The 17,438-nt window shown below is 37.1% G+C and overlaps 1 protein-coding gene across 1 annotated transcript; it reads right to left on the bottom strand.

Annotated features, from left to right (window-relative positions):
- Window positions 1-293: 293 nt before the first annotated feature.
- On the bottom strand, window positions 294-16,300 carry LOC140756909 (putative fatty acyl-CoA reductase CG5065). The gene is made up of 12 exons (XM_073092446.1): window positions 16,188-16,300; window positions 14,012-14,092; window positions 12,866-13,121; window positions 11,546-11,791; window positions 10,488-10,640; window positions 9,368-9,467; window positions 5,188-5,247; window positions 4,296-4,428; window positions 3,685-3,792; window positions 3,383-3,514; window positions 2,797-3,057; window positions 294-2,366 (listed from the first exon to the last, which is right to left on the bottom strand). The coding sequence occupies exons 2-12, from the start codon at window positions 14,035-14,037 to the stop codon at window positions 2,288-2,290; spliced, it is 1,554 nt and encodes a 517-aa protein (XP_072948547.1). The 5' UTR covers window positions 14,038-14,092; window positions 16,188-16,300; the 3' UTR covers window positions 294-2,287.
- Between the last annotated feature and the right edge of the window lie 1,138 nt (window positions 16,301-17,438).

Below are 17,438 nucleotides of genomic sequence, written 5' to 3'. Positions count from 1 at the left end.
CGACTACTTTTGAAATAAATATCATTATAAAGTAGTTTTGAAATAGATGCTTCAGTCATAGTACGCAGACTTCAATAACTGGGTCGTTTATAATTAAACGAGAATCAATACCCAGGACTGGCATAGCGAGACCCAAAATGACTCCATGCGTATACTCTTTGTATGACCATGTATTGTTTTATTAAAGTTATTACTAAGAATAAAAAGTATACTGTGACTTAGTTTACGAATTAATAAATTTATTCATTTAACATAATATACTATGGTTCTATAAAGGAAAATAAAACGACATATTGAATGTATACGAAACGTGATTTAATTTTTGATTATCATATTTTTTTCACAATTAACTACTTACGAAAAATCTATGCATAAGTATAGATACAGGGTTAAGGCTAACATACAATCTTGTTACAGTTTAGGCCCAGTAACATTTACAACCCATCCTAAAAGATAAGTTGTAATGTCGACGGATGCGTTGCTATCGCTGAATTGGTAAAGATAAAAGATATCCCAACGTAGGATCTTAATATCTTTTTGAATAGAAAAAGCAAACGAGCAAGCCGACCTGTTGATAAATGACCGCTATTTTAATGGATTTTATGTAATCGTTTCGACCATTCCATTTATATGTACAAATATTCAACGTGTCTTCAGACAAAATTATACTATATTTTGACAGGCACAGCCCGTGTCTGCCCGGTTATGATACGGAAGTTATGTTCATACACTTTGTATAGAATGATATGACTTTGCTTTGTCATTAGCCGTGTCAGACACGTACGTTCGTAGATATAAATACACCATTAATCCTCAAAGGGAGCAACACATCTGTGGCCAACCTCAGGCGACAGTTCCTCTCACTATCAGATGGACTGTGTGCTCGTTTATAGTGCGCGCCAAACTGCTAGTCCGCTTTGAAGTTGTTGCGAGCAGATGTAGTCATACAATTTACTATGGCGACGCGACTCATTTCTATATTCAGAGCGGACTCGCAGTTTCGCGCGGACTATACTACTTCTATATTAAATAATACAATATTCTGCCCTTAATTGATGTAATAAAATTTGTGATATGTTATCATTAACCCGACATCTAATTTACAGATGTACTAATATAAATTGAAAACTATTAAAGCTTCAGGATATTCTGATTATACTTAAATATTATTATATATTTCAATTGCTTTATTATTATTTATATGGATTTATTTATTTATACAGAATCACAGATATAATAAATAGTTATATTATCACAACTACATTGAAGTGGCGGCATAGCTAGAGTGAGTATTCACGATGAATATGACTTCTTTTAGTAAATAAATAGATCGCCGGCAACCTCTATTTATCTCTCCACTATTTACAGGACCGACTAATATATAAAAGGCTACATTTTGGGCTACATCTTTACTGAAACAAGTTTTTGCAAAATCTCATATATAAAAAGTATGGCATATGGCATGTTTGTGTGTTTTTGTCTAAAAAATTCGAAATACTCGACGGATTGTGTTAAAATTTATACATACAGTTATATTTGTTGGTGAGAGTGTTTTGCATACTTTTATTCCATTCCTAAGGGAACATCTGACTAAGCCATAGCGAATCATACCCGGTATCAGCTAGAATATGATAAAACAATGTTTCTAGACGAATTAAAACTAAATAATATTAATTAAGACTAGTACATCTGTAAAAGTATTTCTACAATGATTCTAAAGTGCTTCGTGTACATTTGAATTTGGAATTTTGTTTTAACTGTGAAAATGCCGAAATAGATTTTTTAAAAGAAATAACTTTTTAATAATATTGGACTATAGAAATACTTGGCAAGTACTATTATGTTATATTTAATGAGACTAGAGGAAAGAAACTATTTAAATTATATTTTTAGTCTATTTCTTTATATATCCGTAGAAATAATTATGTAACCATCTGGATTGAAATATTTTTTAATTAATTATATAAAATTATGGAATGTTGTTTTCATATTGTTTAGTTGTATAAACCAATCGTAAATCTGTTTCAACCTTTATTGTCTTAAGTTTTTAATGATTATCGCAAAAGGTAAAACATTGATTTTGGTTGTAAAATTGAACTATTTTAAACATTATCTATGGCAAACCGTGGTATATTTACAAATGGTTTTAGTTTTAAATATGGTTTTAATCTAGTTCCCCAATTACCGGCCGATATACAAGTATAAAAATTAAACTTAAAATTCTCTATGTTATATCAATACCGGTGAGGTTATAACTAATTTTAGGTATTTATTAGATATTAGATTTCTACCGCATACGACCTGCGAAAAATCTGAAGATGTAGTATCCAGTTGCTGCTTGGAATAATCTGTGCACCCAGTATAATCTGTAATATAAAATAGGTTCAGATAATTCACAAGAGATGGCGCTGTTAGTTTATTAAGATACATAACTACACAAGCAAATAACGTAATTTAAGCAAAAATTTTAGTAAAAAGCCAAACTTCAGATTTTGGGTTTTGACTATAAATAAAAATTAATGAAGTTACAAATGTTCATATTTTATGTGATATTACTATATACATATTTAGTTAAAAATTTTACCAAACCAGATTATATTTCTTCAAATACTCTACTTTTTGAGATTACTTTTAAATATTTCTACTAGTAAAATTTGGAACACCTCTTTTACACTTCATATTTAATAAAAAAAATAAGCCGTAAGGCCACAGGCGGTGCGATAGAAAAAGACAGACTTACATAATAATATGTAATAAATAAGTTGCTAAAAATCTACAGTAATTCGGAATACATACCTTTTGAGTTTATTCCGTGCCTGTGGCAAAGAATCCACGCTATCCTTCAATATAAACCGTCGTATACCGAGCATGTAGGCGCCAATATATGAATCCCAGTTGAATTGTGACGGCCAGTGGGGAAAAACATTGAAATCACTGGTAAAACTCGCTTCGTGGTGTAGTGACGTCAGCTCCGATACACCAAATTGCCATTCGTGGTTTGCAAAATATTCGCCTGTAGCTGCCGCCATTTTGAAACGGCGCGCGAGTTTCATCATTCTAAAATTTGAAGTAGTTTTATTTTATTTATCTAGTAAAAATAATAAAAAACTTGATGAAATATTATGCTCTTTGAATATTTTTGAAAATATTGCCATCTGTCGTCAATTACAGACTTTAATATTTTTTTATTACATGTATGTAGTAAAAATCATAAAAAACGTGATGAAATATTATGCTCTTTGAATATTTTTGAAAATACTGCCATCTATTGACAACTACAGATCCTAATAAAGTCTAAATAGGAAATAAAACAATTATTGCAAGAGTTTTACATATACTGCCATCTATCTGTGAGTAGCAGCATTAATTATAGCATACTTACATAGCCTTTCTTCCTTGTGCTCGTAATAACATGTCATATAAGAATGCTGGCAAGAAATGACACGTAATCTCCCAGAAAGTGTTCATGAATCGTGATTCCGTGAAAGAGAAATTTGGATACCACATTACATATCTGTAAAAAATTAAACGAATTTTTTATAAACATATTTTACTTGAATAAATAGCGCCATCTATTAACCATATGCAAAAGTATTAATATTAGCTACTGATCAATAGATGTCGCAACTTGTATCGTATTAACATTTACTTAAAATTGTATATAGATAGTAATAAAATCATTACTTGGTAGGATTCTCACGGGCCCATTTGATGCAAAGGTCGGTGAATTGGCCCCATTGTATTGGATTTATTGATCCTGAAGTGACGTTATACACTGGACATCTGCCTGGTCTAAAAATAAAACACAATTATTACGAACGATTATGTTCAGCTGTATATATTTTTTTCGTTTGTTGCTGTCAATTTCAAAGAAAATTGGCTAAGTGCAAGTCAAACTTGCACTTGGCAGGTTCCAATTTTTTTTTTTTATTTCTAGTATTCATTATTATGGCAGCCATAATTTGAACTGTCTAACTATTAATTCAGTAGATAAAATGAAAATTCTTGTATTTATAAGTAGTATTTGTTGTTATAGTGCCCACCATCATTCTTACATCCTCTGTAAAAAAATCATGTGTCTATCTATTACGGTTCACGAGATAGAGCCCTGTGACAGGCGGACAGACAGCGGAAGCTTTGTAATATGGTTCGTTTTTACCCTTTGAGTACAAGAACCTAAAAATAAGACCTACAACTGATGTTCGGCTGATTTTTTTGTTTCTTGTGTACCTATCTCGACCAATAACAAATTCGATCAACATTAGTATTCTGATAAGAATGCCAAAGAAACTTACTTTTTACACCCCTGACGCCACGCAGCAAGAATACAGGAGTTGACCACCAAGTCCACAGGCACCAGGTCGACCACGTACCGTTCCCGACAGTACCCTGACCGGTACGTACCGCGCGATATCTCCATTATTATACCTTGACAAAACATGTTCTTTATAATAAGAGTAGCGGACAGATGGTATGTGGCTACTGCCGCCTAAGGACATCTCTATTTTTTTTTATAATATAGGAGTAGCAGACGAGCATGCAGTCCACCTGATGATATAGTCCGCGTAAAACTGCTAGTCCGCTCTGAATATAGAATCGCGTCGTATAGTAAATTGTATGACTACACCTGCTCGCAACACCTTCAGAGCGGACTAGCAGTATGGCGCGGACTATAAGTGGTTACTGCCGCTTATGTACATGTGATCAACCCCAGATAAGATTAGATGTTCCTACCTGAGGTCGTAGGATGCGTCGCTACCTCTGAGGACTAAGCTGGAACGCCTCGGAAAAGTTTGTCTCCCTTACCACACTTCAAACCAGAACACAGCAGCGCTTAACATTGCTGTTATAACAGAAATAGGTGCAGCGGTGGTGCCGCCGGAGTCGCACCACAAAGAGGTCTACCACCTCTAGTTGCATATTGCAATAAAATGCATATTGCATTATTACATCTAGGCTATAACTATCATGGAGTTACCACCACTACCTTTTAATAAATTTATATGGTAAGGACATATAAATGGTTCCGTTGGAGATCCCGGAGTCCTCTACGCAATGCCGAGGACGGCCACCGGGGGGGTTTTAGTGCGGTAAGAATCCCACATAACCCCGTGCCGCTCCCACGGCATAGGGTACCTTTTTGAAGGTTTCCCCCTCGTCAACAAATAAAAAGGTATTCTTACTAACCTGTGACTCCATAAACATTATCTATCCACCCTGGATACGGCTCTTGGTATGCAGCTGTCACTGAAAGTAAAATAAATCAAGTTAAATAATAATTACAGCAAGAATATATAAAATTTAAAAAAGATATTTTTTAATATAGGAGTAGCAGACGAGCATGCAGTTCACCTGATGGTAAGTGGCTACTGCCGCCCATGGACATCTGTAATCAACCTCAGGTAGGAATAAACATTCCTACCTGAGGTCGGCCACAGATTCGTCGCTACCCCTGAGGACTAAGCCGAAGTGCCTCGAAAAAGTATGTTTTTTGTTTTAGTACTTATTATTGTAGTAGTTATAAAAATAAATAATTATTATATTGTACATACTAGTAGACATAATACAAATTTAAAGTGTCTGTCTATTACTATTTTATGGATAAACCAATCAATATCGGTTACCTACAGGGCCGGATTTAAGGGAGGGCAACCGGAGCGGCAGCCCTGGGGCCTCCACAAAAGAGGGGCCTCTACAATAGAAACGTCGGATTTTTTTTAATTCCGACTAGTAAACACTAGTAAAAAAAATATATCCTTTTCTTTGATATTTTTTTTCGCTTTTTTACCTTTATCTACAGTACTTTGTACAAACATGAATACTAGAAGAATCTACCTGCGTTTCACAATAAAATATTTATTGAGAAACTCAACTGAAAAAATTGATCATTTTATTCCGAAAATAATTTGGGGCCAGGGGGCCTCCACTCCTTTGTTGCCCCAAGGCCTCTAGACCTCTAAATCCTACCCTGGTTACCTATATCTGTTTACTTTATTTTCAACATTTTTACTTTTAGTAGTCGTTGTTATAGCATCCATTAGTAAATAAAATACACACTCTGTAAAAAATGCTAGTGTCTACCTATTACGGTTCAAGAGAAAGAGACACGATTTTTCCCGTTGAGCAAAGAGCCCTAAAATATGTATATAAATACATAATAGCCCTCCATTTAGCAGTGATAGCCTAGTGGTTAAGAAACTCGACCTCTCGATCGAGGGGTCCGAGGTTCAAAACCCAGGCACGCACCTCTGATTTTTCAAAGCTATGTGCGTATTAGAAATTAATTATCACTTGCTAAACGGTGAAGGAAAACATCGCGAGGAAACCTGCATACCTGATTTATAAAAAAAAAATCTCAAATGTATGTGAAGTCTACAAATAAGCACTTGTCCAGCGCGGTGGACTATGGCCTAATCCTTCTCATTCTGAGAGAAGACCTGTGCCCAGCAGTGGGTAATAATGGGTTGTTGATGAACCCTCCATTTACCACTTCGACCACGTTTCACCCTTTACAGCCCTTAGCTTCGATTAAAAGACAGAAATACCCTGGGAAGCACCATATGCTAGTAATAACTGTAATTACGTACCGTACCTATTTTACTGAAAATCGATTGATATGAATATTTCATCGACACGAAGACAGTTGTACGTAATTTGTATCACATATCGTCTAGGCTTCTGATTCTTTTATCTTTTATCTTTATGTATATCTTTTTGCTATTATATCTTTGTTTAAATTTCTGCCTTGGAGGCCTTGAGTCTTAATTCTGTCATTGATTGTTTTATAATAAAGAAGTAGCAGATGAGCGTCCACCTTAAATATTTTTATTTTATATAATATAAGAGTAGCAGACGAGCATGCAGTCCACCTGATGGTAAGTGGCTACTGCCGCCCATGGACATCTGTAATCAACCCCAGATAGGATTAGATATTCCTACCTGAGGTCGGCCACAGATGCGCCGCTACCCCTGAGGACTAAGCTGGAACGCCTCGGAAAAGTCTTTCTCCCTTACCACACCCTTCAAACCGGAACACAGCAGCGCCTAACACTGCTGTTATTAGGTAGAAATAGGTGTGGCGGTGGTGCCGCCGGAGTCGAACCACAAAGGGTTCTACCACCTTCAATATAGGCACTAAGTAGATAATAAGTGGCTATTGCCGCCCATGGACATCTGTAATCAACCCCAGATGAGATTACATTCCTATCTGAGGTCGGCCACAGATGCGCCGCTGAGGACTAAGCTGTAATGCCTCGAAAAAGTATGTCTCTCTTGCTACGCCTCAAACAAGAATATAACAGCGCTTAACACTGCTGTTATTAGGCAGAAATAGGTGTAGCGGTGGTGCCGCCGGAGTCGAAACACAGAGGGTTCTACCTTGATGTCCAATCCGTACTTGGCCAGTGTGGGCTATAGCTTAAACCTCTCTCACTGAAAGACCCGTGCCCAGCATTGGGACAGTATTGACGAATAAAGACATGGAAAAATTGTTTTGAAACATATTTTTAACGCACATAAAATCAGTTTACATCCTTAAAAATAAATAACCTACTTTCTTAATTGTATTTATTTATACAATGTGACTATTTGTACAGGTACTGGACTAATAAATTATATTTATTCGTACATTTATTCAATTTTTTTTTTTAATTTATTTATTCGTACATTTATTCAATTGGTTTGGTTAGGTTAGGTTTTTTTTTTTTTTTTTAAATATATTTATTCGTACATTTATTCAATTGGTTTGGTTAGGTTAGGTTTTTTTTTTTTTTTTTTAAATATATTTATTAGTACATTTATTCAATTGGTTAGGTAAGGTTAGGTTTTTTTTTTTTTTTATATTGATTTCGAACGGGCTGATGGCGATCGACGTCCTTTTTTGATGTTAAGAGCTTAGTTTCTAAAATCGATCGGTAGAGCCGTTTAAAAGTTATTAAAAAAAACATTTCAAAAAATTTTTTTTTGTAGTTTTTTTGAGATTTCTCAAAATCTACCGGTTCGAATCGGATAATAATAAATTGTTTGTCCAGTATCCGTATTAATAATTATAAATTATTCGTACGGTAACCGTATTAATAATTATAAATTGTTCGTACAGTACCTGTTTTATTTATATCATAAAACGAAAACATTAATGGTAGGTATTCATTCAATTTATTTATTTTTTACTTAAATTTACGCTTGCATTCGTATTTTAATTTAAATTTACGCTTGTATTAATTTAAGAATGTTACAGACAAAGTTATAGAATAGACAATTTTATTATAAAATTCAAAGGCCCCTCAAAATAGGTCATGAGAAATCGTCAGCTGTAAATAATTATTTGTTGAATTGTCACATGTGTCGAAAGATTTAATATAAATTGATTCATAATTTAACTTTTTATGTACGGTTGACATAGCAGACGAGTATGCAGTCCACCTGACTGTCACTGCCTGACCAACTCCACAAAGGTTCTACCTGACACCAATCAGCGTCGCTACTCCTGAGTCAGTCATTTTTTTTTTTTTAATAATATAAGAGTAGCAGACGAGCATGCAGTCCACCTGATGGTAAGTGGCTACTGCCGCCCATGGACATCTGTAATCAACCCCAGATAGGATAAGCATATAAGCAAGACATATAATTAGATTCGACCTGAGGTCGGCCACAGATGCGCCGCTACCCCTGAGGACTAAGCTGGAACGCCTCGGAAAAGTCTGTCTCCCTTACCACACCCTTCAAACCGGAACACAGCAGCGCCTAGCACTGCTGTTATTAGGTAGAAATAGGTGTGGCGGTGGTGCCGCCGGAGTCGAACCATAAAGGGTTCTATCACCTTCAAAATACATTTACACCATTCCATCGAAACAGAACTGTTTTACGCTAGAAATAGGTAGGAGGACATCATTTCAGACACCGACACATTCCAGCTTAGTCCTCAGACGTAACGCGCATCCGTGGCCGACCTCAGGTCGAATCTAATTATATGTAGGGTTGACAGATGTCCAGGGACGACAGTAGCCACTTACCATCAGGTGGACTGCATGCTCGTCTGCTACTCCTATATTATAAAAAACTTGCAATTACAAGCACCGAACTGAGACAACGAAGCCTACTCCTAAGAAATGAATGAATGGTGGGAGCTTTAATGGTCGACTCCGGTTGTGTTCCGTTGGAGACGCCGGAGTTCTCCACGAAACGCTGAGGACGGCCACCGGGGGGGTTTTAGTGCGGTAAAAATCCCACATAACACGGCGTCACTCCCATGGCGTCGGGTACCTTTTGAAGGTTTCCCCCTCGTCAACAAAAAAAAAAGGGAGCTTTAATGGTCACTCCCTTGAAGGTTTGTAGTCCCACACCTGTGCCCAGCAGTGGGATAACTTACCAATAGAGGGTCGTACGATGCAGACAGGCAGCTCCGAATGGCTGTAGACTATGGACTCCGCTAACGCTTTGGTCAGTGTGTAAGGGTTGGGGTGCTCGCCCTGAAACAAATATAATTTTAAATTGGAAATAACGCTTTCTGCACACAGCTCCACACTAGGATGCCCTGTATATGTGTGAGTGGGTTTTTTTAAATAGTATTATACAGGCGAGCTTGCAGTCCACCTGAGGGTTCTACCCCTTTAAGAGCGTCAGGGGGCCATGAAAATACGTCTTAACACCCAGATCCAGAAACAGAAAAATAAATTCATGATGAATTAAATATAATTCATATGTGTCTGTCCGGGGATCGAACCCGAGACCCTCTGCGCATCAGACCGGTATGGTGACCGCTCCGCTACGCGGGTCTTCCAATAAATAACAATATTTAAAAAATCTTTCTTACTAGTGTTTTTATTTATGCCCTACAGGTTTAATGGGTTCCTGTTGGAAGGGTGTGGTAAGGGAGACCTACCTATCTAAGACGTTACAACTTAGTCCTCCAGGGTACCACACCGACACACCAATTTCGGCCTCGTAACAGCAGTGTAGAGCTGCTGTGTTCTGGTTTGAAGTGTGGTAAGGGAGACATACTAATCCGAGGCGTTCGGACTACTAAAAAAAGTAGGATATCCAAATAATGCTAGACAAATTATGTGCATATGTTTTCATGCATACGCGCATATCTATGCATACGCATATAGTTTAGTGCTAACACACTTTCTTTCTTTCATCATAAATTAATATGAATACTAATTAATAACTATTCATGCAATTATAAAAGGACTTAAGTATAACAGTAAAGAAAGAAAAAAATTAATTACTAACCTGACATCTAAATATATATAACTCAAAGGTGACTGACTGACATAGTGATCTATCAACGCACAGCCCAAACCACTGGACGGATCGGGCTGAAATTTGGCATGCAGGTAGATGTTATGACGTACGCATCCGCTAAGAAAGGATTTTGATCAATTCTATCCCCAAGAGGATAAAATAGGGAATGAAAATATTACTTCGTAACGCGAGCGACGCCGCGGGCAAAAGCTCGTTAAAGATAAAACAGATTAATTACCAACCTGTAAGCTATCGGATATGACTTCCACGGTGTCTGGTGGCAGCATCTTGGTGCATCTCACGATACTGTCAGGGTCATACGGTGGTGGGTAGACCCGTTCCTCTATGTGGCTCCTGGGAGCGTTGCTGTACGCCGTGGACACGTGGACCAGAGCCTGGGGAGAGGATGCTGTTAGAAGATCCATAATAGAAGTAGATGAGAGATAGAGTTGTATAAGGAGAAAGGAAAAAGGTTAAAAGAAAGAAAAAAAGAATAGATAAGATACACTCACACACAAACTTACACATACATTACTATTTCATTGCTTACTTTATTAGGTTTTCTCATTTTAAGTGACCATGTATGTATGTCTTATGAGTTATGAGAAATAAATATTATTTTAATCCAAAAGACAAATAGATAGATAAAGGAATAATTATAAGAAAGAGGAACGTAGAAAGGCAAGTAACGATAAAAAGTTGAGAGAAAATATAAAGATAAGAAAAGAGAAAAGAAAAAGAATGAAGAAATATAAAAAGAAATATATACACGATTGTGTAGTGAATGAGAGCCGCTTTAGTCCTCAGGGGTAGCTGCGCATCTGTTACAGACTTAAGATAGGAATCTATTCTTATCTGGGGTTGATACAGATGTTCATGGGCAGCAGTAGCCACTCACCATCTGGTAAGCTATAAGCTCATTTGCTACGATGTTACAAATATAATTATCGTTAGTACTTCTGATTTTTTTTTTTTAACGAAATAGGTATTTTTACTTCTGAATTCAATTTTGAACATTAATTTTCACTTGCTTACGGTGAAAGAAAACATCGTGAAGAAACTGCATACCTGAGAGTTTTGTAAAAAAAATTCAAAGATATGTGAAGTCTACTAATACACACTAGATCAGCAGTGGACTATGGCCGAATCCTTTTTATTCTGATAACCCGTACTCAGCAGTGGGACAGTAATGGGTTGATGATGATACACAAATAAAAGGATTCATTATTTTTAATATGTTTCAACTTAATATGTCTTATAGAGTTACTGAGTTGACCATTCCTTAAATCATCCAACCCACCTTCAGCACCGGCATATCCATGGCCAGCTTGAGCAGCGTAGCCGTTCCCTGCACATTCAACGCCGTGGCAGCTTGCAGTGGCTCTGTAAACTTAACAGTTGCTGCTGAGTGGAACAGCGTGGTTACTCGTTTAAGCAGCTCCCTCTGCTCGGCGTTGACTCCAAGGTTTTGGGCAGAGACGTCGCCAGTGATAGGGTGGAGCTTGAGCAGACGCTCCGGCCAGCGTGATCTGATGCGATCGAAGACCTGGGGAGTGTCAAGGTCTTAACACTGTACTGTACTGACGAGTCTAGTAGTTGTAACTTAGCCTCTCGATCGGGGGTCCGAGGTTTGAATCCTAGGCACCTCTGTTTTTTTTAAATTATGTGCGCATTAGATTAATTATCAATTGCTTTAACGGTGAAGGAAAACATCGTGAGGAAGCTTGCGTACCTAAGACATCTATAAAGTTCTCAAAGGTATGTGAAGTCTACCAATACGCACGTGTCCAGCGCGGTGGACTATGCCCTAATCCGCATTCTGAGAGAAGACATGTGCCCAGCAGTGGGACAAGAAGGGGTTATCGACGTCATTAATACTGTGAGAGTGATAGTCACAGTACAAATCCGTTGATAATGGCCAGTTTACGCAATTTTTGCAAAGATCATAATCGCAAAGATCGCAAAGATCGTAATTTATCAATTTCTGGTAGCGGATTGTAATTACGATTTGTAAGCAAAATGTTACATAGATTGATTATCAATTATGAGCGTAAGTATATTATGTAAATGTTACGTACAAAAAATATCATCCAATTGAATTATAAACATTAGCAATTCGGTTGAGCATATATTATATCATTAAATACAATCCTAAGCATCACTGTTTAAATGATAATATTAATTTAAATCCTACACATCAAAATTTAGAACGGCTTTATAATTCATTCCTAAACATAATTATTTAAAGAGGTAAAATAATTACAATTGATTTCAAACGACAGTTTTTTTAAATAACATAACATTAAATTAAATAACACATATCAGTATTTAGATTATATTGAATCCTAAACATCATTATTCAAGTGAGCTTATCAATCATAATATTCAAAACCATAATGAGCTTATCAATCATAATAATAGGATTTAAAATAAACATTAATTAATTTGAATCCTAAACATCGGTACGTATATATTGGACCTTAAACATCATTATTTCAAAAAGCATTTTTTTTAAGACAACATATCAATTTAATCGCAAACATTATCTATTATTTTGAATCCTAAACATCATTAAGTAGTTAGCCATCAAAAAAATCCAAAATATTTTAGAAAAACATACCTGATTCTTCAGTAGTTCCTTATACCTCTGTTCCACCGACAGTCCTCGCTTCGGCCTCATCAGCACATAGATGATGTCGATCCCTGGGCAGCTGCGAAGAAGCTTCTCCAGCAGCGCCTTCCCCACGAAGCCGGTTCCTCCCGTGACGAGGATGATGGCGCCATCGAAGTAGTCCGCGATGGATTCTATGTTATTCTCCGGTAGGTTCAGGTTGGTACAGGTTGGGTCATTCCCGTTGAGGTATTCCATGTTCTTTCTATTGAAGATAGGTTTAAGATGGTATATGTAACATTGGTGTGGTAAGAGAGACATGTTTTTCAGAGGCGTTCCAGCTTAGTACTCGGGGTAGCGGCGCATCTGTGGACGACCTCAGGTAGGAATATCTAATCCTATGTGGGGTTGATTACAGATGTCCATGGGCGGCAGTAGCCACTTACCATCAGGTGGACTGTATGCTCGTCTGCTAGTCCTATATTATAAAAACAAAATACATTTTTAAAAATAGACGTAGCAGATTTGCATGCCGTCTACCTGATGGTAGCTGCTGCCGCCCATGGACATCTATTATCAACCCATACCATTGTTGGACGCAGATGCGCCGCTACTTTTGAGGACTAAGCTGGAACGCCTTGGAAAAGTATGTCTCCCTTACCACACCTTTCAAACCAGAACCACTTTCAAACATACACAAAGACAGTATGACACCCAGACTTAAAATAGAAATCTTTTTTATTTAGTTGATTAAATTGAAATTACTAAAGCAAAGTACCTACCCAAAAAACAAGATTAGTTAAGTTCATCCATGTTTTTGTTAACTATCTTATTTGTTGTTTGTAAAACTATAATTGAACAAGTAATTTGTGTAAAATCAATGGTAGAAGTCTTTGTGGTTCAACTGCGAAGGCGCCATCGCCACACCTATTTCTGCCTCATAACAGCAGTGTTGAGCGTGTTGTGTTCTGGTTTGGGTGTAGTGAGGGAGACAATCTATTCCGAGGCTTTTCAACTTAGTCCTGAGGGGTAGCGGCGCATCTATGGCCAACCTCAGATAGGACTCTAATCCTATCTAGGTTTGATTAAAGATGAACATGGGCGGCGGTTACCATCAAGTGGTGCATGCTCGCTTACTTATATTGTTCAACTTACGGATGACTGCTTGCCGAGTCGGCCATTTTGTTATTCCTTAGTGCTTACGCGTAGATATTGCAGCTTCCTCAATATTACTATCTGGAATAATATAATATGGTTAATATTTATGAAGAAGAATTGATTTTCATTGATAGCGTAGTGGTTAAACCTATCCTTTTATTTTGTTTACTAGGGGAAAACCTTCATGTTCCTGTAGTTCCGGGACCAGAATAGGGCTACGGTATCCTCTGCCTGTCGTAAGAGGCGACTAAAAGAGGCTTCCGGGGTTGCGGGCGGCAAGAGTGGGAGCTCAAACCGTCCAGCAAGCGACCCCGGGCAGGACAGCGGTTTGTGTGGTCGCATATCGCTGTAATCACCAGGGGGTGTGAGAGGAGCGTAAATTGCTTCCCCCAGGGCAGAGCCCGATAAAAGGGCATCGCATTAGGAGGACTCCGGTTGTGTTTCGTTGGAGATCCCGGAGTTCTCCACCAAACGCTGAGGACGGCCACCGGGGGGGGGGGGGGGGGGGGGTCACGCCGGGTTATGTGGGATTTTTACCGCACTAAAACCCCCCGGTGGCCGTCCTCGACGCTTGTTGGAGAACTCCAGGATCTCCGACGGAACACAACCACAGTCCTCCAAGCGCGATGCGCTTATCGGGCTCTGCCCTGGGGGAAGCAGTGAACGCTCTTCCCGCACACCAGGTGTTTACGACGGTATGCGACCACACATTCGTTCCCGGGGTCGCTTGCTGGACGGTTCGAGCTCCCACTCTTGCCGCCCGCAACCCCGGAAGCCCCCTTTTAGTCTCCTCTTACGACAGGCAGGCTTAGTCCTATTTTAGTCCCGGGACTACAGGGACGAGTAGTTAAACCTAACTTAATGTAAATTAATGCTGCTACCTCTAGTATTTTGCGACGCCCTTTAAGGGCATCACATATTGCTTAGATTTTCTTGTAAGTATTGTGCTGTGAAAAAAAATTGGGATTCGAAGCCCGGAACCCAGTTTTAGAGGCCGAGTCTCTTACCACTAGACTATTACTACCTAATTTACTTTCCAATCAAAATTACATTACCGTGGACATTTCTCAATCGTGGGCATCCGTGCCCAGCTGTGGGACATAAATAAAGTATATTTGGACATATATGAAAGTTAGTAATTGAGCAATTTTGCTTTTCGTAAACGTATTGCGACCCAAATAAGAGTTATGAAATTTTAACGTAATATTCATACGTGTTACTTAAATATAACTTAAGTTAAACTTAAGTAAGTTATTGTAATTTAAGTTTAGCTTAAATAGTTCTCGTTACAAAAATATGGATTATTATTAAGTCAATTAAGTTTAAAGTTAAGAAATTAACATAAAATATACCTACAAGACACAATTTGTTAGATTTTAAGTGATATATTCGTTCGATTTTAAACTTTTTCAAATTAATTAAGTATTGGCATAACTTAATACTTTTGTTAACTATACTTTGTAATATTTTCTTTTAGTTTAAATAGCATTAATTGAATTTCATGGGACTCTTTAACAAAGAAAATACTATATATGGGTCTACTTTAAACTCTGTAAAACAAACTAAAGTTATATTATTCTTATTATTCTTATTCTTAGTAATTTAGTATTACAGCGTAAAAGTATTAAAATTAGAGTAAATTTATAAATAGATAGATACCTAAAGAAAGCATCTCTATCGTCACAAGAAGTTGCGAAATTATTATTACACAAACATTAGTAAGTGCGAAATATGTATAACAAACTAATTATAAATAATTCATAATTAATATTAATTAATGAATTAAGATTATGTATGTTTATATAATGGTAGAAATTGGAACATTACTATATCATTTTTATTTTTAAAATTGACAACATTAAATTTGTTAGCTACCAAACAAAAAAAAAAGAAAGTTGATGGTTTAAAAAAAAGAGAAAAAATACACATCTGTTTTATTCTTTCCTTTTTTCTCTTACTTATTAGATTACTATAGTGTCACTTCATATGACCTACATTGTAAAAGTCACATCAATATTTTTTCAAACCCCAAAAAAAATTCTTCATTTTTTTTTATTAAAAAATAGCACAACCGGACACTTCAAACTAAAAATTACATCACTTCACAAAAAAATCACAAAAAAACACGGGAACAAATCCCGAAAAAACCCGCGATAAAAAGCGATATACTCACAGAGAATATTGAGAAACTCCCGCGACGCACTAGGAAGTTAGTTACTTAGTTACTTAGTTAAACCAAACGGACATGGTTGGTACGAGCGCCGCTCGTCGCGGTCCGGCTTTCACTGCTGGCCAGTTCACGTAACCACTCCTGTAATACCGTGGAAACATACGGGCGAAGATTGTGGACTGGTACGCGGCGGGAATGACAACAGCGTTTTTTTTCATGGATTCATTGCAGCTGAATTTTGCTGGTCATTTCATGTAGCCACTCCTGTAATAGCGTGGAAACATACGGGCGGAGATGATGGACCGGCACGCGGTAGGCACGACATCAGCGTTTTTTAACTTTTTTAACATTAATCATAACCAAATTCAGCTGGTCACTTGATGTAAATACTCCTGTAATAGCGTGGAGAAATGCGGGCGGAGATAGTGGTCTGGCACGCGGCGGGCCTGCCGTCAGCGTTGGTTTAAAGCGTTGTAATCCAAAACCGATTAGTCCCGAGATAGCTTGGACTACAAAGACGAAAACATTGGACGACATACATAAATACACACATATACACACAAACATGCACACATACATATTTATAAGAATTAGTTAAAGTTGATTATGCTATGTACTAATTATAATTCTTCAAATAAGAGTGTGTAGTTGATTAAAGTTATTTCGACCCGGTGATGATCGGGGCACCAAATAATAACAATGCAACATTTCAGAGGCCTTTGTACCTTGTTTATAACTGAATTGTATTAAAATACTTGTTTTATTTTTTATTTAAGAAGATTCAGGCCCGTCCAATATTTTCTATCGTGTATTTACAAACACTAAACAAACGTTGCAATGCACTGAATAAGTCGGTTTCATGTCTAAAAACAAGTTATGTTGTTTCACTTGGATTACTCTTATCATAAATTTAATACTGTTCTACTCTTAAACACGGAATCTCTGAGAATGACGATTAATGATGATAATGATGATAATGATGATTAATGATAGTCTATATATTTCATGTTAGCTTCATACGTATTTGTAGAATTCATGCTCTATTTATGTTTTAGTTAATTGTCAGAACTACATTTTTAAATTGAGAATTCTATTTGAGTTTCGGCATTAATTACCATTTGTTGCTAAGGACTAAATTATAACGCCTCGTGTCCCTTAGTATACTCGTGAAACATTAACACAGTAGCGTTTACAAATACAGTCCTAAGTAAACCTGAAAAAGGTTCCTTTAAAGTAAAAAAGTAAGGGTAAAAC

The sequence above is a fragment of the Epargyreus clarus genome, unplaced genomic scaffold (genome assembly GCF_041222505.1).
Source record: "Epargyreus clarus isolate Ecla_fem2 unplaced genomic scaffold, WU_Ecla_fem_2.2 ptg000036l, whole genome shotgun sequence".
NCBI classification, from domain to species: domain Eukaryota; kingdom Metazoa; phylum Arthropoda; class Insecta; order Lepidoptera; family Hesperiidae; genus Epargyreus; species Epargyreus clarus.
The sequence above is the reverse complement of the archived record's forward strand: the minus strand, read 5'-3'. Positions and strand labels throughout refer to the sequence as shown.

Bases quoted from the DNA above. Each gene is read 5' to 3' on its own strand.
- LOC140756909 (XM_073092446.1), bottom strand. From the start codon at position 14,037: ATGGCCGACTCGGCAAGCAGTCATCC. The intron at 13,122-14,011 runs GTAAGTTGAACA...TATCTTCAATAG, and splicing joins GACTCGGCAAGCAGTCATCC to AAAGAACATGGAATACCTCA. The intron at 10,641-11,545 runs GTGGGTTGGATG...TCCTCTCCCCAG, and splicing joins TGGATATGCCGGTGCTGAAG to GCTCTGGTCCACGTGTCCAC.